The sequence below is a fragment of the Carassius gibelio genome, chromosome A25 (genome assembly GCF_023724105.1).
Source record: "Carassius gibelio isolate Cgi1373 ecotype wild population from Czech Republic chromosome A25, carGib1.2-hapl.c, whole genome shotgun sequence".
Lineage (NCBI taxonomy): Eukaryota > Metazoa > Chordata > Actinopteri > Cypriniformes > Cyprinidae > Carassius > Carassius gibelio.
In genome coordinates this window covers 15,212,661-15,236,896 of record NC_068395.1, presented here as the reverse complement: position 1 = coordinate 15,236,896, position 24,236 = coordinate 15,212,661, and the positions used below count along the sequence as shown (strand labels likewise).

The 24,236-nt window shown below is 38.2% G+C and overlaps 2 gene segments (V, D, J or C); one reads left to right on the top strand and one right to left on the bottom strand.

The window, feature by feature from the left end:
* Window positions 1-24,236, top strand: part of LOC127947168 (immunoglobulin lambda constant 7-like) — a 67,810-nt gene that overhangs the window by 9,593 nt on the left and 33,981 nt on the right. The window contains 1 exon segment of the C gene segment in view: window positions 21,477-21,861. Coding sequence covers window positions 21,496-21,861 — 366 coding nt within the window.
* Window positions 6,706-19,772, bottom strand: LOC127947171 (immunoglobulin kappa variable 3-15-like). The segment is given in 2 exon segments: window positions 6,706-7,734; window positions 19,537-19,772. Coding segments are annotated over 2 exon segments (387 nt in total).

Below are 24,236 nucleotides of genomic sequence, written 5' to 3'. Positions count from 1 at the left end.
ACAACATCCTAACATATGTGTTGTTATTGTCCAAGTGTGTGAGTGCAGCACTGGGCATACTGCATCCTCTGTGCTCCTATTTCTGCAGTAGGCAAATTGGTGTGGGTCCAGTGTGGGTGGGAGGCAGTCTTTGAGGTGTGCTAGGACCGAAGCACTTCATAATGATGGGTGTGAGTGCTACGGGGCGGTAGTAATTTAAGCACAATGGGAGGAGTGTTTTGGCAATGGATGTGGTATTAAAACATGTTGGCACAGTTGCTTGGCTGAGGGACAGGTTGAAAATGTCTGTGAAGACCCCTGCAAGCTGCTTTGCACAAGCCCTGAGCACACGTTCAGGAATGCCGTCCAGGCCAGCAGCCTTGTGTGCGTTGATCCGGCTCAGTGCAGTGTGGACATCTGTGGAGGTTTGAGGGGTTGATGGTCTGCTGAGGGTGTGATATTGGTGGCCGTCTCCTTGCTGTCGCTGTTGAAGCAAGCAAAAAAGTCATTTAGCTCGTTAAGGAAGGACACTTCCGTGATAGTTGGAGTGGAGTTGCTTGACTTGTAATCACTTAGTAGCTTACGCAGTATTGTGATGACCTGGATGCCCTGCCACATGCGTCGGGGGTCTGAGTTGTAAAGTGTTCCTCTACCTTCAGCTTGTAGCAGTATTTGGCCTTTTTGATGCCCCTTTTCAGGTTAGCCCTGGATTTGCTGTAGGCCTGAGTGTCATCTGACCTGAAGGCAGTGTTTGCGGGCTAGTGATGTCCGATTCGCGAACGAATCGTTCAATTTAACCGGTTCTTCTTAGTGAACCGGTTGAACCAGTTCACCAAATCAAACTGAATCGTTTGAAATGGTTCACTTCTCCAATAAGCATTAATCCACAAATTACTTAAGCTGTTAACTTTTTTAATGTGACTGACACTCCCTCTGAGTCAGAATAAACCAATATCCTGGAGTAATTCATTTTCTCAAACAGTACACTGACTGAGCTGCTGTGAAGACCGAACTGAAGATGGACACCGAGCAGAGCCAGATGACGAACACACCCTCTGCTGGAGCAGTTCTCGTTCTCGAGTCAAGAACCGGTTGCATCAGTTTTCGGATCACCAGTAAACTGAACCGAGAATCGTTTCTGTCGGACGCATCAGATTTGAGAACCGATGAGCTGATTCACGTTCTTGAGTCAAGAACCGGTTGCATCGTTTTTCAAATCACCAGTACACTGAACCGAAAACCATTTCTTTTGGACTTGTCCGATTTGAGAACCGATGAACTGATGATACTGCGCATGCATGTAATTTTTCAAGTATTTTTTTTTAAGATGAATGTTTTTAATCGGTATATTGTAGATAGGCGAAATGGGTTTTCAGGGAAGTTGGACGATAATTAAGACTCTAAAGACTCTATGTTTAATAGGAATAAGGGATGATTTATGAAATATCTGTACTGTATTTATAGTTAATGATGACACATGCACAAATTGAGTTTGTGGTAAACGGAAAATGAACACGAGTAGAGTAGCTGATAATACTGAACTGCAGCACGTGCCGGTTAGAGTGATTCTCGAGTCAAAAACCGGTTGCATCGGTTTTCGGATCATCAGTAAACTGAACTGAAAACCGTTTCTTTCGGACGCGTACGATTCGAGAACCGAGGAGCTGATGATACTGCGCATGCATGATTCAGCGTGAAGCAGACTGACACACAGAGCGTCTGAACCGAACTGGTTCTTTTGGTGATTGATTCTGAACTGATTCTGTGCTAATGTTATGAGCGCGAGTAAACAGAGGGCTTGAATGAAGGGCAATCTGGTGAAACGTAAGTTAATTTAATAACAAATACATCACAATGGATTATGTTTATTAAGTGGATCATGGTTTCTGTGCTGATGAAACCTAATTTATTTACTTTATATCTTCAGGACTTAAATCCTCATACGCGCATTATTGCTGTTACTGTATTTAGGTGCGTTGTTGTAAAACTTAATTGTAAACTTTTCATGATTATGAGGTTTTTAACTGACTAAAGTTATGATTACTGACTTTAAATATTTGAATATTTGATAGATGTGACGCCATTACGTCATTGCCAATGGCGTCATTACGTCAAGCGTAAAAGAACCGGTGAACCATTTTTTTTTTTTTCAACCAGTTTATTGAATCGAACTGTCCGAAAGAACTGCTTTGCGGAAATCCATGGCTTCTGATTAGGGTATGTTGTGATCTGTTTTTCCGTTGCAACACTGTCAATGGTAGTGTTGATGTAATCCAATACAGAGGAGGTATTGATATCAGACTCTGTGCGTCTGTTTGAGCCAGTGTCTGTTTGAGAGCAGCCTGAGAACCAAACATACTCCAGTCCGTGTATTGAAATCTGTCCTGAAGTAAAGAGTCTGCTCCAGCTGGCCACACTTTGATGGTCCTCACTGATGGCTTCACACTGTTGATGAGTGGTGAATACTTAGGGGTGAGAAACAAAAAAAAGGTGATCAGACTGTCCAAGGTGTGTGTGTGTGTGTGTGTGTGTGTGGTGGGGGGGGGTCACTATGTAAGCTCCATCAATGTTTGTGTAAACATAATCCAAAGTTTTGTCTCCTCTGGTGTGGCAGGAAACATGCTGGTGGAATTTGGGGAGCACTGTCTTTAATTTACAGTGATTAAAATCACCCGCGGAAATAAAAATAGCCTCTGGGTGAGCAGTTTGTTGTTTACTAATGGCTGCATGTAGTTTGTTCAAAGCAAGCTTGGCTTTAGCATCCCTTGGGATATAGACTGCGGTTATTATGGTGGAAGTGAACATTTAACCATGACAAACTCTACATTAGCTGAGCAGTGTCTCCCAACAATGACAGTTTTCGTACACCAAGCTTTGTTGACATAAATGCACAATCCACCACCTCTTGTCTTGCCGGAGTCATCTGCTGTTCTAACTGCCCGGAGGGTGTACCATCCGGCTAGCTCAATAGCATTATTGGGTACGTAGCTGTGTAGCCATGTTTCTGTGAAAACCATGACACTGCAGTCCAAAAGTCTCTTTTTTTTTGTGATCAACATTTTATTCAGATTAATTTCACTTTCAGAAATAAATCACAAGTCAAAGTTCAAAAGAACTATGTACAAACAGATGCCATGAAACTGTCCATTTATACAGAGAAATAAAAAGAAAAGTACTAAAAAAAATCAGTGAAGCATAGTAGGGATGTCAACTTTTCATCCGATCTAGCAACATCTCAGCAACATTTGTCCAACTCCGAATAGTGTTGTCCTTTGCGCCGTTGAGCCTGGCTGGTACCTTCCAGCAAGACAATGTCTCTAAAGTATGATAGCCAAGTGAAAGTTATAGAAGAGGATGGTTCTATCCATAATTTCTAAATAGTCTTTTTGGCAGCAATACTTGCAGCTGATAAAGTCCTTTTCTGATGAACATTCAACTGGAGACTGGAATCATCTAACAATAGAAAAAGTAGGGGATCTTGAGGTCCATGTAAATGCATGATATCTGAAAGGATGGAACATAGAGTTTTCCAAAAAGGAACCACCACCGGCCATTCCGAAAACAAAGTTCCCCAAAAGCCTTGGGTGTTCTGGCGATCTCTGGGATGAGTCGATGATTGTTGATAAAACTGTTGGAAAAGTCCTCACCGATATCCATAAGTTCCTGTCGGGTGTAGGATGTTAAAGCAAAGCTGTTCAAAATGAACAGACCCTAGATGAGCAGAAATAATACTGCAAAATTGCAAAAAAAATAATTATTTGTAAAGTACATGGTATGTGTATTTGAGCAAAACTCTGCAGGTCTCCGGGCCTACAGGATTTGAGTTCTGACACCCCTGCAATAGAAAATAAGAAGTAGCTAAATAGACACACCTGTGACTATACAGTTTCAGGATCTGACCCCTAGATGTCTCTTGGGAGAATATTTTGGTAGCACTTTATTTTACATTTCTGTTCCCCATGTACATACTATGTACTTATTATAGTAATTACAATAACTATGTAATAACTAGGTACTACCCCTGAACCTACCCCTAAACCTAACCCTACCCCATGTAGTTACCTTGTATTACCAAAACTTTCTTAGATAAATACACTGTAAGTACACTATAAGTACATGTAAGTACACATACTGTAAAATAAAGTGCAACCAATATTTAGAGGTGCTGGTCATATAATTAGAATATCATCATATCCATTACACACAGACCGATATATTTCAAATGCTGTTATTACATTTTGATGTTTATAAAGGACAACTAAGGAAAATCCCAAATTCCTCATCTCAGAAAATTTTAATATTGTGAAAAGACACCTGGTGCCACACTCTAATCGGTTAATTAACTAAAAACACATGCAAAGCCTTTAAATGGTCTCTCAGTCTAGTTCTGTAGGCTACACAATCATGGGGAAGACTGCTGACTTGACAGTTGTCCAAAAAGACGACCGTTGACACCTTGCACAAGGAGGGCAAGACACAAACTGTCCTTGCAAAAGAGGCTGGCTGTTCACAGAGCTCAGTGTCCAAGCACATTAATAGAGAGGCGAAGGGAAGGAAAATATGTGATTGAAAAAAGTGTACAAGCAATATTACCGCACCCTGGAGAGGATTGTGAAACAAAACCCATTCAAAAATGTGGGGGAGATTCACAAAGAGTGGACCGCAGCTGGAGTCAGTGCTTCAAGAACCACTACGCACAGACATATGCAAGACATGGGTTTCAGCTGTTGCATTCCTTGTGTCAAGCCACTCTTGAACAACAGACAGCGTCAGAAGCGTCTCGCTTCAAAAAGGACTGGACTGATGCTGATTGGTCCAAAGTTATGTGATCTGATGAAAGTAGATTTTGCATTTCCTTTGGGTCCCAGAGTCTGGAGGAAGAGAAAAGAGGCACACAATCAACGTTTCTTGAGGTCCAGTGTAAAGTTTCCACAGTCTGTAATGGTTTGCGGTGCCATGTCATCTGCTGGTGTTGGTCCACTGTGTTTTCTGAGGTCCAAGTTCAACACAGCCGCTTCTTGCAGCTGACAAACTTTATGGGGATGCAGATCTCATTTTCCAACAGGACTTGGCACCTACACACAGTGCCAAAGCTACCAGTACCTGGTTTAAGGACCATGATATCCCTGTTCTTAATTGGCCAGCAAACTTGCCTGACCTTAACCCCATTGAAAATCTATGGGATATTGAGAAAAAGAAGATGCTATATGCCAGACTTAAAAATGCAGAAGAGCTGAAGGCCACTATCAGAGGAACCTGGACTCTCATAACACCTGAGCAGTGCCACAGACTGATCGACTCCATGCCACGCCGCAATGCTGCAGTAATTCAGGCAAAAGGAGCCCCAACTAAGTAATGAGTGCTGTACTTGCTCATACTTTTCATTTTAATACTTTTAAGTTGGCTAAAATTTCAAAAAAATTTCTTTGTATTGGTCTTAATTTATATTCTAATTTTCTGAGATACTAAATTTGGGATTTTCCTTAGTTGTCAGTTATAACCATCAAAATTAAAAGAAATAAACATTTGAAATATATCAGTCTGTGTGTTATGAATGAATATAATACAAGTTTTACTTTTTGAATGGAATTAATGAAATAGAGAACCGAATAGAGAAAAATTATGTTGTGCCTGTACCAAATCCTTGTTGTTGTACTACATAAAGTCTGTAAGATTTTACATCCTAGTCTAGTTACAACTTTTTTTTTATTTAATGTTATAAATTAGTCTAACATGTTATAAATGAGCCTATTAAAAATAAAAGTATGTAATTATTTTAAATAAATAAACTTGATTTGTTTTTGAACGAATCTCTTGACTGAATTAAATATACATCAAATACATTTTAACGGTTACTGGACGCTACTGGAATAATGTTACATTCATAATCTACATTTGAAGCGTAGAGTGAGTTCCAGAGGTCAGTTTCTCATTTTGAACGCAGCTGCCGCAACATCAGAGTCTATATCCAGACTATAAACTTTTATCCGAATACTTTAGTTATTATTTAATGTTTGCAACACAATTATAAATATTCTGATGTCATTATGATTTCAAATGTTTAATAGACATAGTTGAATCATCGTCACAGCAATAAGATTGTGTGTGTTTGAATTGAGATTGCAATTATTTAATGATTATCCCATATGAGCCGATAGTCTATGTATTTTTTGTAGCTTATGTCATAATTTCTACCACACCTCAAAAGTTACCCAGTAATGTTTTCTCTCTAAAAACATTACTGGTATAGTACACAAATCTTTCTTCACATAAACCAATAAATTAATTTTCATAATTTGAGGTGAAACTCCTCATTGCAGAACCTTTTTTCTTGTCTATACAGGCAGTCTTCGAACCACAATTCTGTCAGGCGCACAATACAATCAGAGGCAGAGCATCTTTTGATCTTGATTTTAAATAGTACCTCACAGATTCCAAACCTTTATTAATAGATGCAACATGATCCACCTATCATTTTGAATATTTTGTTGCTTTTATGGAGCATCCATAGTTTTGCCTGCGACTACCTAATGTGCCCTTTTTTCTTTGAATATCATTTCAAATATTCTTTTAATACTTCACTTTAACGTGATTCAATAACATTTCAATAACTTTTTAGCTCATTAGAAATGCATTAGCATTACACTGTTAGTTTATTATTAAGCTGTTTTTTTCAGTATTAAAAATGGTATAAAAGGTCCAAAAAACATTAAACATAAATGATTAAACATAAATATAAAGTGCTTGACTACATTAAAAAAGTACAGCAGCATGTATCTTGATCAAAATACATAATAAATGAATTGCTATGGCAGAGCTCTTTTTTATCCATTTGTAGAACATTGAAGTTATGTCTGCGTTACTGAAAAGTATACTATGAATATTACATCATTTGTGAAGTTGTGTGTGAAAAACAGATCAAAGATCCAGAAAAGACTCACAAATCAGTACAAGACTTCTACATTTTTGAGTGAATGAAATCCATCCAGCTCCTGATCATGAAAAAACGTCCTCTCTCTCCACCTCAGCCTCCCAAAATCACATGTTAGTGAAATACTGGACTAGACTATAGAAGCTGCATCGCTGCAACACAGAGATGACAGATGAGCACAAGTCTTGTGTGATGTGAGCAGCAGTGATTCATGTAGTCAGAGAGTTGTGTAGTGAAGGCAAGACTCAATCTGGACTTTGAGACCATTCCATAAACTTTAATGATGGAAAAGTGTCCTGATGCAACTTATGAATGGAAATGTTTGGTTTCTGCTAATAGATAGTTAATTTTCTGCATTGAAATGTAATGATCTACAGACAAGAGTGACTGAGATGATTCACATCCATCAGCAGCTGCAGTATCTCTCAGCTGTATCAGTGCAGTCACTGTGACTCTGACTGACGGAGGTTTTTGTACGACTCTTTATCACTGTGTGAACACCCAGCTATTACTGATATAGTGTTCACTGTGACAGTAATAATCTCCTGTATCTTCAGTCTGGACTCCACTGATGGTCAGAGTGAAATCACTGTTAGATCCACTGCCACTGAATCTAGATGGAGTTCCAGTGTAACGGGTTGATGCAAGATATATGAGGTGTTTAGGAGCTTCTCCAGGTTTCTGTAAATACCAGGCCATCCGTGACCCATAACTACTATCACTATGCACATTACTGCTGGATTTACAGTTTATTCTGACTTCTTGTCCTGGTTGAGCTGCTGTTATTGATGGACTCTGAGTTACAGTGATCTGTCCTCTACTATCTAAAAGAAAGGAACAAAGGATAATAATATGATGTATATTTCACATTTTAAAATAATGAATTATCTCTATGAAAGTTTTACCACAAACCTTGAGCAAACAGTGTGAGAGTCCAGATGAGGATGATGATGTTGTTCATTGTTGTTGTTGTGTCTTGTGTGATGAGGAAGATTGTGTTCTGTTCTGCTCTCAGTCATGAAGTGTTAAACTCACAGCACTATAAACTCTCTCAGAGCACTGAAGCATGTGCTGATGATGCAAAGAAGTGGGCAGGATTTACAACAGATCGAGCTGCTACAACTAATACTGTAATATTTTACTCTCTTTGTATCTCTGCTATCTCATGTACACTGCATAATGGAAGATGAACGCTGTGCGAACAGCCAGTGTGCATTTTTTGCTAAATTGTAGCATTTATAGAGATAAGTTTAGTATGTACAGAATAATGATGTATCATCCAATCTATCATTAGAGCAAATAAACTAAAACTGTTGAATACCAAATTTATTTTGTAGCTTTTTTCATGAATGTATAATCATCAAAATAATTTCATATGAGTTTAGAATGAAGCTGCATTTTCCCCCCTAGCATCATAATGACTGAGCTGTATATGAAATATAATTATAAAAAAGCACCATCATAAAAGAGGTGAAAGGTCACCTCAGATCAGCTTTGAGGGCAGAAATAAGTGTACTGTTTCAATACTATTTGGGACTAAATTGGCCCACTTTCTAGAATACAAAATTATACTTTTATGTATACTTTGAGTAAAACAGTAGCAAACTTTGAGTAAACAACCAGTATACCTTTATGTTTGTAGTTTGTACTGCAATTATACTAAAAGTGAACTTATATTTATACTGATAGTTTACTAATTAAATACTCTGCACACTTTGAAGTATAGTCTCAGTAAACTACTAGTCTAGTAGATTTATACTGCAAGTATACTCATAAGTTTTCTTTAAGTGAACTTTACATCATACTTTAAGTATACTACTACTGTATGTCCCTATTTAGGTTTTATGTGTAAATATTTTGATAAATGATTATCTGAACATACAAAACATCAAAAGAATGAACAGGGTATCTGATGGTAAACAAAAACATTTAATTGTAGCTTCATGCATTTTTTTTAAACACTTTAATGTGGGTAAGTTTCATAAAAAATAAAGAAATAACATTTTGAACAAAAAGCTGAAAAAAGACTGATAATCGAAACGTAGATGCAGTCGATCAACACCCCAAAGCTTGACTGTGATTATTACCTCTTCATCGGACATTTCATTCCATAATGTAACAGTTTTGATGCTGTTTCATGTCAGATGATCGTGTTAGATTACATGTGTTATTATCTATTGTTTCTTTTTATTATTCACTTGTGGTTTTTTGGAAATTCTGTGCAGAAGATGTGTAATAGCACCCTCTACCATATAACAATGAAAACATAGATTCTAGGAGCACAAGTATAGCTCAAATATATTGATAACTTTTTTTTTTAAGTATAAGTCAAGTATACTTAAATGTCATTTTAAGTGTATTTCTGAGAAGTAGATAATTCCCGTAAAAATCATAATTTCCTATTTTTAGTTTAAAAGAAGTACATCAATAGCACACTTGAATAAACTTCTTTTTCATAAGGGTTTCTCCAGGTTTATTTAGGTACCAAGAGAAATAAGACTTACAGCAAACGTTTGAAGGGTTTCCAGTGGATCTGCTGGTTTTACAGGTCAGAGTGACTGTTTGTCCGTTCTGAACATGTTTCTCTGTTGGAGTCTGAATTACAGTCACCTGTCCTGCAGAACCTAAAGAACAATTAAAATACATTTAAACTTCAGAAATGAATAATGAATAGAAAGGCTTTGAAATTCAACTCCAAAGAATCTAACTATAAAATATAAACAATAATGTCATTACATTGAAAATACATTTTCGAGATTGAGAAGAATGATGAATGTCATTGTAGTCAATTTGTCTGTTATGATGATAAACAGTGTTAAACCCACAGCACTAAAAACACTCTCAGAGCACTGAAGCATGAGCTGACAATGCAAAGTGATTTTCACTATTTGAATAATTTACCTGAAGCCTGATGAGAGGAGAATGTGCTCAGCATTAAACATGGACTGACCTACTGATAAATATATATATAATAAAATTAAATTAAAAATACTAGTAAACTGCTTACAATTATCAAATGTTCAGAATGTGTAGTCTTCTAGTTCATAAGAAAATACATGGGCATAAAATATAATTGTTCCAAAATGTGTAACTATTCAAAATGTATAGCACTTTTCATGATACATATCATTTCAAACCAGCTTTACAGAAAATAAATGATTCTACATTAAAATGAAGATTCATGTGTTTTCAGAGGTGACTGTGTCAAAGTAATGTACATATATCAGGAATGTTTTCAGATAATACAAATCATACAGTATACATCACATATTTCTAGTTTTGTTCTCATCCCCTGCTGTCAGTCAGTGTGGTCATATAGATAATGATTTAAAGATAAGTATCTTTCAAACCCCAACTAAGCAAGTCAGAATGCAGCAGTGGCAGGAAAACTAAACTCCATCAGATGACTGAAGTGAAGAAAAAAAAGACAAAACCTTGGGAGAAAACAGACTTGATTTGGGAACCAGTTCTTCTCTGGCCTATGCAAACACACATGGTCTCATAGTTGCTGCATGAGAAAATCACATATTTTCTTACTATATAGTAGGCAAGAAGCAGTAGGTGAATAATAAGTATGTCAAAATCCTTAGTATTCATAATAGAGTAGCTGAGAATTACCTGCGTAGATATTCAGACATACGTATACTTAAATTGCATCCAAATTTGCCTACTTACTATTTACAGTAGAAGGAGAAAACATGACGTGAAGAAAGCAGTATGTTCAAAACCTCAGTATTCATAAACGAGTAGATAAAAAAACCCTACTGCTTCAGTCCAGATTCTGACGTGAGCATCGATGGACACTTTTCTATCCCAGGAGGCCACAGGAGAGGATACGTCATCACCCACATGATGGAGAACAGTGACGAGGGTGTTTTCAAATGTGAGTATTAGAAACCAAAAACACGGTTCCTTGTGTTAAAATCACATTTGTTGAGCTTCATTATATAGTATATCTGTGATCGTGCTATAAAAACACGTTTTATTATGTATAGCAAACAGCAGAGCTCCATTAAGCACACATACATCGTCAAAGTGAATTTACATAAACCATATACATGTCAAGTCAAGTCAAGTCATCTTTTTTTATATACCGCTTTAAACAAAATACATTGCGTCAAACAACTGAACAACATTCATTAGGAAAACAGCGTGTCAATAATGCAAAATGACAGTTAAAGGCAGTTCATCATTGAATTCAGTGATGTCATCTCTGTTTAGTTAAATAGTGTCTGTGCCTTTATTTGCAATCAAGTCAACGATATCGATGTAGATGAAGTGACCCCAACCAAGCAAGCCAGAGGCGACGGCGGCAAGGAACCGAAACTCCATCGGTGACAGAATGGAGAAAAAACCTTGGGAGAAACCAGGCTCAGTTGGGGGCCAGTTCTCCTCTGACCAGACGAAACCAGTAGTTCAATTCCAGACTGCAGCAAAGTCAGATTGTGCAGAAGAATCATCTGTTTCCTGTGGTCTTGTCCTGGTGCTCCTCTGAGACAAGGTCTTTACAGGGGATCTGTATCTGGGGCTCTAGTTGTCCTGGTCTCCGCTGTCTTTCAGGGCAGTAGAGGTCCTTTCTAGGTGCTGATCCACCATCATGTCTGGATACGTACTGGATCCGGATGACTGCAGTGACCCTCTGATCTGGACACAGACTGGATCTGGTGGCTACAGTGACCTCGGAACAAGAGAGAAACAGACAAATATTAGCGTAGATGCCATTCTTCTAATGATGTAGCAAGTGCATAGGGTTTTATGGGAAGTGTTCCAAGTTCCGGTTTACCTAATTAATGCAGCCTTAAAATCCTTTAACGGATTTGGATATTAAAAGCATATTAGTATGTTATGTGTAAGCTAGGTTAAAGAGATGGGTCTTTAATCTAGATTTAAACTGCAAGAGTGTGAATCTTAATGATATACATAATTAAGATGCGTACTAAATGTCTTTTTAACATCAATTTTTGATAAGTATTGCAGATGAGCACAACTAACAGACATGAAATAGACATTGAGTGATTGAGTGATTTATGTGTGCTATTCTGTAGAATTATTTGTTGTCAACACTGCTTATATTAGATAGAGGAGTGCTTGATGCACGGGGTTCTGTAAGGCTCTCTGATTGGCTGATGGGGCAGAGGGACAGCCTCAATGTCCTTTTTCCATTCATGACCAGATTCCAGTCTGATTGCAGCAATGAGGGACATGATGGACGGCAAATACAGGCGAAGGTGTTCACAGAGGTCAGCTGCTTCATCAGAATAAAACCAGAGAATTGAGACAGATGTAAGATGGCAGCAGGATGTCGGGTTCACCGACTGTAAATATGTGATAGTTTATTTGAACAATGAATTTTTATAAAGCTTGTTGTTTACTTAAAGTTTTTTTTTTATTGTGATGGTTACTTTTATTCATTCATTTGCTCATTTTTATCCATGTTTCCCATCATTGTCTGTAAATAAAATATAATTATTACATTAATTTATTCATTAATACATTAAATATACTACTAAAATGTATAATTTTCACTAAGAAAATATGTAATGTAGTTAAGTATTGGTCAGTATTTATTATTATTATTATTGTTGGGGTGGGCTAGCAATCCAGTACATTCTGGGGTATTTGTTACGGATCACTCAGACAGAGGAGTAACAGATGAGTAAGATGTTTATTTAAAGACACAAGCAGAGGAGCAGGTAGTGAGGCGTGGATGAGGGATTGGGATCCGTGCCGGGATGGAGGTGAACGCGCACACACACACGCACCGTGAGGTTCTTGGAGGAGTCTTCGGGAGCAATCCTTAGAGAGAAGAAGAAGGAGGAGGAGGAGTAGACTTCGGAGAATATCCTTGGAGAGAAGGTAAAGAGGAGTTAGTCCTAATAGTTAGCGCAGATGAGTAATCTTGTGACCGGACAATGACTGTGTGCGTGTGTGTGGCTTTTATGGTGCTGTGGTGGATGACTGGTGATGAGGATCAGGTGGTGATGGTTCAGTACTCAGGTGAGGGTGTGCGCTGTGATTGTGTGGAGGTGGAACCTGGCATGTTTGTAACAGTATTTATTTACTTTTTTTTTTAGAATAAAATCTTTTCCAAAGGTGAGATCTTCGAGGAGCTGCCTGACGTCTTCATTGTGAAGACATTGCAAATATTGAAAATGCTATACTAGGTAAGAAAACCGTACTAGTGTACTACTACAACTACTAGACAGTTGAGATAGACTAATGCTATGCGACAAATGCACATAGACATTAGTAGACTAATGCTATGAGATGTTAGTGCACATGTCACTCTTTTTTATTATTATTGCAGAACTTATAATTACATAAAAGATCAGGGAAAGATTATGTGGACAAAAAAAAAAAAAAAAATCATGGGTTTGCATAATGGAACTAGATTATATAGAAGCACAATGACAAGGTTAAATATTATGAGTAATTCATCATAATGGATCCAAAAAAAAAAAAAAATGCCTTTGCAATATAAGCCTGAGGGATGAAACTATATATATATATATATATATATATATATATATATATATATATATATATATATATATATATATATAATATATATAAAAGGGAGGAAACCACAAAGGAGATTTAAGGCACATTTGTTTGTAGATTGAAAATTTTGCACATACAATAAAGAAATTAACACCATATTCAAGAGATAACAATTTTGGGATTTTGTAATAAAAGTGAATATCTTTAAGGATAAACTTGTGGATGACATTAGTAGGGTTAAAAACATGAAAACTTAAATTTACCCAAAATACATTGGTTATACCAGTATCAGAAAATACATAGAGAGCTTTTTCATCAACAAAAATCGGCAAATTTCTTCAATATCAAGATATTTACAGATAGATGGAAATGAACCAGTCGCTCACATCTTCTGCTTTTAAGTTATTGCGATTGTTATTACGTCGTAGGTCACATGATAACGTCAAAATAGCGGATGATGTCTGGACTGTATTCATACTTAATGCATTCAGACTAAAGAGTATGCACTCTTTTAGCGCTTGCTAAGTAAACACTTTTTACGTACCTACTCAGTGAGTTTGTAGTTTCAAACGCAGCCTCTGTGATACACGACTGACACATTTTGAAAAAACAAATCATTATTTAATTATATTTTAGCATAAGCACACATTGATAGACAGGTAGTGAACATAATCTAGCTAAAATTTATAATTAACGGAGCCTCATTACTGGTTTGGCCTGTCAGGTCTTGATGTATTTCTCCACAGATTCATTGAAGGAAGGTAAATCATGACCTGCACACACTTCTCTGACTTTCTGAAATTCAACAGATCACATTCTGTTTTAAACTCTCATGTGAAGACATTTTCAGTGACTTCTTCCTCATTATGTGAAAACTTTCTTAAGCTCTTTTTAGACAAAGAAGCCCAGTTATCTACTCTCCCTTATGAAACAAAAATATGGGAATATGCTGAAAATGTAATGCAGTATGTCACATAATACATTTCTACATATGGGAAACTAGCGCTTACATTTTTCAATATGCTGCAATATATGCATTGGCCATGTTTGACTATATATTGATACAAATAAAAATATTTAGAAATGAGGACAAAAATATTATTACAGATAATATTTATTTATATGATCTCAGTCCCATATCAGTAGAACAGACCAAAAATAAAGATCTCAAATCTGAGGAATATTCGGTTCTGCTCATGTGAGTCAAGCCTCTGATAAGGTCTTCAACAGATGTTGTTTTTCTACCCCAGGGTAAATATGGCTTTCAGTCACCTCATCTCCCAGCAAAAGTTTTGTGAAGTTTTTATTATCTTGAATTTATGATGAATTTGTTTTGTTCTGACGTGATTATTTAAAGAGAATTGGCGAAACATCTGCAAATACAACTTCCCGCACAGCTGCTGTGTGTCTCTCTATTTGCCAGGTATATAACTCTTTGAAATTATTTGGTGCTGTTTTTCTATTTCTGTGCTGATCATTTGTGTAACAAATTTAAATGTATTAATTTTTTAATTGATGTATTCTCTTTATTGATTGATTTAATTTATTCTTTATGATTGATTTTTTTTTTTTATTGTTCTAAGCAAAATAGACATTAATTCTTGATTTATTTTAGGCTCTGCTGAAATCATTATAACTAGTAGATCATGTGGAGGCTGATGTTTCCTCAAATCTGTGTCAGGAGAGAACAGACTACAGATCTTTTGAATTCTGTCTATCACTGATTCAGCAAGTTGTATTGAAGTGACTTAAACTACACTTTTTGTTCTGAGCGACATAATTGATATTTGTGATAAGTTCTTAATTAGAAATAGTCTAAATTTAATGATAACTTGAAAACTGCAGTCAGATTAAACAGAGCTAGACTAAAATTGAAACTTAATCCTGATAAATTTTAAGCGCACTTTGCAGGAACACAAGTAAAAGATCTGCACACATTATTTTTTCAACCTCGCCATTGGATTTCTTCTTCGGGGTGTTCCTTACATACTGAATATTTCATTCCGTATAATATATTGTCACAATTTTTTTTAAATATATGAAAGGCAGCAGTTCCTTATGTATTATTCAATATATTGTAATATAGTAACACAATATATTATTCTCAATATTTTCAATATACCATTAAACATTTAATATATTGATCATTCATATATAAGGAAATTTTCTTTGCATATGGGAATATATTGATTCATAAATATGTAGAAATATATTTGTTTCATAAGAGCTGTGCTGGAGCTCATTCAATGAAGTGAATTTGAGTTTGCTACAGTTTCATGTTAGATATTCCTCTATTATGTTTTCTTTTGTTTACACTCAGTTTTAAAGTGAAATTGAGTGACTGTAGCTCAGATCAAGTGAAAAGTATATTGAAATGAGCTGATATTGTCAGGTATTGGTAAGGGAGGAACTCAGGTGCAGACAGGATTTACAACACAAACAGGTTTATTTACAAAAAAGGGGAAAATAAAAACCCACGAGGGGGAAAACAGGACTAGGGCAGATACAACAAATACTAAACAGGACTGATCAGACAAGATAAACAAAGACTCAAAACTAGAGAACACTAACTACAAATAACACTCACGGTTATACAGGGACTTCAGAGGTACAATCACAATTGTAGAACACATAAGTAGTACAGAAATCACAATGAACCGACGCAAGACAGAGCACACTTGGAGACCTAAATAGGGGAAACAATCAAGACACGACAGGTGGCACAGATGGGACAATCAAGACACGACTAGGTTAACAAGGGGGGCGGGGCAAGGGAACGAGACAACACAAGCACATGGCCCAAAGGCAAGGCCATGTGCTTGTACACAAAACATGGGTCTGTCATGATCCTGCCTCAAGACTAGGAAAAATCAAGGACACGAGGGCAGAATCATGACAGAACCCCTCCCTTAAGGAGCGGCTTCCAGACGCTCCTCAAGGGAACATCAAACATGGGACATGACTGACATGACAGACTGGGACACCGACACAAACCAACAAGACATGACAAATAATAACAAAGGCAGACATGAATACACGACGGCAGGGTTAGGGTGACAAATCAAAAAAAACAAACAGGGAAGGGGAGGAGGCGGGACCACAAAGTTCATGGGGGACAGACCAGGGTGAGTGGGTGGGGCAGGAGTTTTAGGAGGACAGGACGAAGGCTGACGACGGGGGGTACGGGCAGGTCTGGGTGGTGAGGGGCGGGGAGGGGTCTCGGGACAACTGACAGGGGACATGATAGGAGCAGACAAGGGACACGGGGCAAGACTTACGGGACGCGGGGCAAGACTTACGGGACGCGGGGAGACGACAGCTGGACACGGGGGGACAACATCTACTGGACACGGGACGACAACATCTACTGGACACGGGACGACAACATCTACTGGACACGGGGCAACATCTACTGGACACGGGGGGACAACAGGACACGGGACATCTACGGGACACGGGGCCACATCAACAGGATACATGACTACATCAGCAGGACACGGGGCAACACTCACGGGACACGGGGAGACGACATCTACGGGACACGGGGAGACGACATCAGGACACTCGGGATTTCTGGGGACAGGGTCTGAGGACAAGACAGGACTGACGGGGACTTCTAGGATACGGACAAGACTAGACAAATAATCAGAAAAGGCTTTAGCAGCCAGGACAATTGGCATCTCCTTACGAGATGAGACAGACTGTACAAGAGTCTTTGCTGCAGAGTCGGCCGCGGCTCTCTCCTCCGCTCTCACGACTGCAGACTTGAATACGGCTCTCTTCTTTGCCGGCTCGGGCACGCCAGCGCTCCTCGCTGCTGGCTCGGGCACGCCCACCGCTGCTGGCTCGGGCACGCCCACCGCTGCTGGCTCGGGCACGCCAGCTCTCGACGCTGCTGGCTCGGGCACGCCAGCTCTCGACGCTGCTGGCTCGGGCACGCCAGCTCTCGACGCTGCTGGCTCGGGCACGCCAGCTCTCGACGCTGCTGGCTCGGGCACGCCAGCTCTCGACGCTGCTGGCTCGGGCACGCCAGCTCTCGACGCTGCTGGCTCGGGCACGCCAGCTCTCGACGCTGCTGGCTCGGGCACGCCAGCTCTCGACGCTGCTGGCTCGGGCACGCCAGCTCTCGACGCTGCTGGCTCGGGCACGCCAGCTCTCGACGCTGCTGGCTCGGGCACGCCAGCTCTCGACGCTGCTGGCTCGGGCACGCCAGCTCTCGACGCTGCTGGCTCGGGCACGCCAGCTCTCGACGCTGCTGGCTCGGGCACGCCAGCTCTCGACGCTGCTGGCTCGGGCACGCCAGCTCTCGACGCTGCTGGCACGGGCACGCCAGCTCTCGACGCTGCTGGCACGGGCACGCCAGCTCTCGACGCTGCTGGCACGGGCACGCCAGCTCTCGACGCTGCTGGCACGGGCACGCCAGCTCTCGACGCTGCTGGCACGGGCACGCCAGCTCTCAATGCTGCTGGCACGGGCATCCAGCATTGCCTCCTGTCCGCTGAGTTCCATTCTGGTCGGTTCATTCTGTCAGGTATTGGTAAGGGAGGAACTCAGGTGCAGACAGGGATTCTCAAACAAAGGGTTTATTACAAAAAGGGGAAAACAAAAACCCACGAGGGGGAAAACAGGACTAGGGCAGATACAACAAATACTAAACAGGACTGATCAGACAAGATAAACAAAGACTCAAAACTAGAGAACACTAACTACAAATAACACTCACGGTTATACAGGGACTTCAGAGGTACAATCACAATTGTAGAACACATAAGTAGTACAGAAATCACAATGAACCGACGCAAGACAGAGCACACTTGGAGACCTAAATAGGGGAAACAATCAAGACACGACAGGTGGCACAGATGGGACAATCAAGACACGACTAGGTTAACAAGGGGGGCGGGGCAAGGGAACGAGACAACACAAGCACATGGCCCAAAGGCAAGGCCATGTGCTTGTACACAAAACATGGGTCTGTCATGATCCTGCCTCAAGACTAGGAAAAATCAAGGACACGAGGGCAGAATCATGACAGATATACAAACTACAAAATCACTAAATACACTTTAATGAAATTACCAAAAGCTAATATGAGTTTAAAAAACACTTTTACTGAAGCAACAATCACATTTTACCTTGCTTCTGTGTCTAATGCCATTATCCAATGTGGTTTAATCAGCCGTAACAGGGTCTAATATGATTTCATGCTGGTCTGTTGAGGTTAAATGGGTTCTGAAGTGGTCTAATGTTCAGAGTTGAGTTATGTTGAGTTTTTGATGACCTGTTTGATTTTTTGCTGTCTGTGTGACAAGAAAACCTTTAAACTTAAAGATGTTACACATTCAATCGGGGCTTCGTCAAGTCAACGTCAAAGTATATCACAATAAACTCCACCATCTGTTTGTATTGTGTTATTAGTGTTTGTTATCTTTTCAGCATTGCGTTTATTTATGTTTATATGAGCAGCTGCAGTATCTCTCAGCTGTATCAGTGCAGTCACTGTGACTCTGACTGATGGAGGTTTTTGTACGACTCTTTATCACTGTGTGAACACCCAGCTGCCACTAATAGAGTGTTCACTCTGACAGTAATAATCTCCTGTATCTTCAGTCTGGACTCCACTGATGGTCAGAGTGAAATCACTGTTAGATCCACTGCCACTGAATCTAGATGGAGTTCCAGTGTTACGGGTTGTTGCAAAATATATGAGGAGTTTAGGAGCTTCTCCAGGTTTCTGTAAATACCAGGCCATCCGTGACCCATAATAACTATCACTGTAGACATTACTGCTGGTTTTACAGTTTATTCTGACTTCTTGTCCTGGTTGAGCTGCTGTTATTGATGGACTCTGAGTTACAGTGATCTGTCCTCTACTCTCTGAAAGAAAGAAAGAAAGAATAAAAAATATATACATATATATATATATATATATATATTTATATATATATATATATATATATATATATATATATATATATATATATATATATATATATATATATATATGTGTGTGTGTGTGTGTGTGTGTGTGTGTGTTATGAAATTGTTTATGATTAATACTTTACACATCAAAGAATTAAAGAATAAATAACAAAATGAAATAATACACATTTTACTTCACAAACCTTGAGCAAACAGTGTGAGAGTCCAGATGAGGATGATGATGTTGTTCATTGTTGTTGTTGTGTCTTGTGTGATGATGAAGATTGTGTTCTGTTCTGCTCTCAGTCATGAAGTGTTAAACTCACAGCACTATAAACTCTCTCAGAGCACTGAAGCATGTGCTGATGATGCAAAGAAGTGGGCAGGATTCACAACAGATCGAGCTGCTACAACTAATACTGTAATATTTTTCTTTCACAATAATATATTTGAATCATTTACTCATAATTCCATTGATTAATGTAAATGTAATATAAAATATTAATTTTGTTCATGTGTAGTTGCACTAGCTGATGTGACACTATTCTTAGTCTTTATATTGTCATGCAACATTTTCAGTTTCTAGTGTCACTGTAATAACATATTCATCTGTTCTAGTCATTCGTGATTCATTTATTTATTAAGTGAAAGTATCTGATAATAGATGTGTTATCAAGAATAAGTCAATAGTATTCAGCTGTATTTAGATCAAAAGAGTAAAAGTCCATTATGGTCTTTTTAATGTTGAAGTGTTGTCTTTTTTTTTCTACTCGTATAAATATCAGGACTCATAATTGTGTAAAATTAGACTTTTTTTATTTCTTTCTGTGAATCATAATTATTGAGCTTCATATGAATTTCAAAAGCATCATTATTAGAAACTCCATAGCATCATTCATGAAAGAAAAGTTCAAAGGCCATCAACTTAATTTCCTTAAAAAGTGTTATTGGCACACAAGGAAACAATGAATGAGAAATATTGGACATAAGTCAAACTGAATCAGGACTACAGGGAATGAGAATAAACTCTTCAACTGATAATGAAAAGAAAGACATTGTGAGCAGCTGAGGTGTTTGTGCTCTCAGTGTGTTGAAGTGTTGTTTCTCTCTCTCTGCTGGAGTTTGTGTTCACTCGAGTGGAATAGAGGTTTTTGTACGAGTGTTTCACTCGATTGTATCACTGTGGTGGACTTTCGGTGGAGGAACTAAACTTGTGCTCGGTAAGTCTGGATCTTTTAAATCTCCGGTAAAAACATACAAATTAAATTTTATAAAATGTTTTTAAGATTAAAACAACAAAATCTGTATTTTCTGGTAATAATAATAATAATAATAATAATAATAATAAAATAGTTTGACACTAAATATTTTATTTAAAATATTCTCACGTGACACTCAGAAGAACTGAATTACTCACTTTTGTCTCATCGTGACTTTTATCAGTTTATCAAGTTTTTCTTTCATTTAATTTCTATAATGCGTCCACATATACATCATCTTTTATTGTAGATATCATCTACAAAAGAGATCTGGCATTAAAATATAAATGTAGCTACATTCTGTAGATCAGTCAATGATTCTGAATCTCTTTTGTTTATAATTTATTGCATATTTATTCATTTATTTATTGTCACACAATCTCTATTTGAAAACGAGTTACACTTTGAGTTAAATATCTCATATAACAAAAAAATGTAAAGAATATTTAGAGTTATATAAAAAAGTCCTGGAATTAAAGCTGGTAAATATCTTATTATGTTTCGTTATATTTGTAAGGCTTTATGGGAATGTATGTAGCAATAGTTTGTATAGCAGCTCATTTAATATGTTGATTTGGTTGTTTTCTAATCTAATCAGCAATATACTTTTCACTTGATCTGAGCTGCAGTCATAAAATGTAAGCTTGAAATCGAGTGAAAATTTTAGACATATATTACAAAAGAAAATGAGATGAAAATCTAACAATTTAAAAATTATGTCACGATGCAAAAACTACAGAAATGAAAGCAGTCAGTATCTTTGTAAGTTTGTTTAATTTCTGAGGTTTGATTTAGATGTATATAGTGATTGTGTAGTTTGTATATTGTGTATATATCAGCTGCAGTGATGATGAATAAGATTTCCACACGTCTGCTGCTGAAAGTCATGTTGAAATGGTGTGAATGCTGCAGGGCAGAAGAGTGCTGGAGCTGCAGTGTGTTTTCTCTGTGTTTGTGAATGTGTTGTGTTTGTCTCCTGCAGCTGGTCCCACAGTGAAGCCCTCAGTGTCTCTGCTGCCGCCGTCTTCTCTGCAGATCTCTGGAGACTCAGCCGCACTGCTCTGTCTGCTCAGCTCTTACTCTCCACAGGGGGCGCTGGTGAGCTGGACACTGGACGGCTCAGAGGTCACCGAGGGGGTTGTGACCAGCGCAGAGAGCGAGCAGGACGGCCGCTACAGCCGCAGTAGTGTCCTGACCCTCAGCAAAGCACGCTGGGAAGAGGGAGAGCTGTACGTCTGCAGAGTAACACATGATGGAGCTCCTCATGAAGTCTCGTTCCACAAGAGTCACTGTTAGTCGCTCGCAGTGCTGATGTTTCTCCAGTGAGCGCTGCTCTCTCCTGAAGATGAGTGTATCTGAATGTCCTGTGTCAGGCAGGATTCACATGAGTCTAGTGCTGCAGCTGTAGTCATTTACAACTCAATACTGAAAGAGAGCTCTAGTGTCAAAGCACTGGCTGATCTTTCAATCTGCTGCGTTTGCTGCAACATTCAATAAAGCTTCTCAACAAACTCCATTTGTGTCTGACAACATCATTCAACTAACAGATGAAGATGCATGTAGTGTTTGTCCAGGTGTTTTTCAGAAGCTCGATCCGATCAGTAGCAGTAAATCTAGTCAAATAAAGCTCTTGGGGTTTGAACATGGTCTCTGGAGACAGAGCTGCTCTTTTCTGAGAGGATCACAATCACTCCACACTCACAATGTAAATGAGATTTTCAGTCCACACTCCCAGTGTCTCTGTTTGATTGGTTACATGATCTGAACTGAAACAGACCAGTTTCACTTCTGCTGTAGTCAAGCAGGACACAGACAAACTCACCATCACATTTATAGGAGAGAGTGAAAATATATAGACACATTTATATAAGTAATAATAACCATACATCAAGAATGAATCATTTTGACTGCAACTATGTAAGATTTTAAATCTTTCTGTGGTTCAAATGGAAAGCATCACGTCCAGACACATAACACATAAAACATGATGATTATATTAAAACACTGACTCATTCTCTTCAGAAATACAAGATTAATGTTGATTGTGATTATATTGTGTTATTAGTGTTTGTATTGATCAGTGTTGTGTGTGATTGTGTTCATCAGCAGCTGCAGTATCTCTCAGCTGTATCAGCGCAGTCACTGTGACTCTGACTGACAGAGGTTTTTGTACGACTCTTTATTACTGTGTGAACACATATTTACTGTTTGGATAGTGAAAACTCTGACAGTAATAATCTCCTGTATCTTCAGTCTGGACTCCACTGATGGTCAGAGAGAAATCACTGTTAGATCCACTGCCACTGAATCTAGATGGAGTTCCAGTGAAACGGGTTGTTGCATAATATATGAGGAGTTTAGGAGCTTCTCCAGGTTTCTGTAAATACCAGGCTAAACAATTACTATACACTGAACTGCTGGTTTTACAGTTTATTCTGACTTCTTGTCCTGGTTGAGCTGCTGTTATTGATGGACTCTGAGTTACAGTGATCTGTCCTCTACTCTTTGAAAGAAAGAACAATATATATATATATATATATATATATATATATATATATATATATATATATATATATATATATATGTATATATATATATATATATATATGTATATATATATATATATATATATATATATATATATATATATATATATATATATATATATATATATATATATATATATATAATAAAATGGTAAATTTACACTTCAAAGAATGAAAGAATAAATAACAAAATTAAATAATACACACTTTATCACACAAACCTTGAGCAAACAGTGTGAGAGTCCAGATGAGGATGATGATGTTGTTCATTGTTGTTGTTGTGTCTTGTGTGATGATGAAGATTGTGTTCTGTTCTGCTCTCAGTCATGAAGTGTTAAACTCACAGCACTATAAACTCTCATGCAAAGTGTCTCTATGTAAATGATCTTCACACACAGAACAGACAGCTGTCAGTCTCAGACCTCAGATTGATTTCTTCGTGCATGTTCATGTTCTACAAAACATTAGAAACTTACATACTTAGTGATGAATCTAAACTACAGAAATCAGACACTTTCTACAATGAATGATTATTTTACTGGGACGATGATAAACCTAATTCTATGAAATATCACTAACATGCAGTAGCGGCCCTAATGTGTGGCCATTCACACAACACAACTGAAAGCGCATGTCACATGACCATTCTTGCAGGTACAACAATGTGCAAGATGTTATTGTTTACACGGTCGTCAGGGATACGCAGAGAGAATATGGGCAGCTGCCATCATTTTTGTCCGTTTTAGTAATGGGTCGTTTTTGAACAATCTGTTCATTTTGAATGAATCTTTGATAATGATTTGAATTGTCTGAGCGAGGGATTCGATTTATTTCGAGTTGACCGTGGATGCGCAACATCCAATAGGATCTGTACAGGAAATAGAAATTATTAGTTCATCTCTCGAGTCTTACAAACTTTATCTGTATGATGGGGGAAATCACTTTGATAATTCCTAAATATAACACAACGTTACAAGATACTGATTCATTAAGCTGTCACATGACAAAAGAGCAAACAACTTTAACCCGAAGACTCGAGAGGTGAACTAATCAATTCTCTTTCTGTGAAGACTGCATATCCTCTGGTCTATGGAGCTG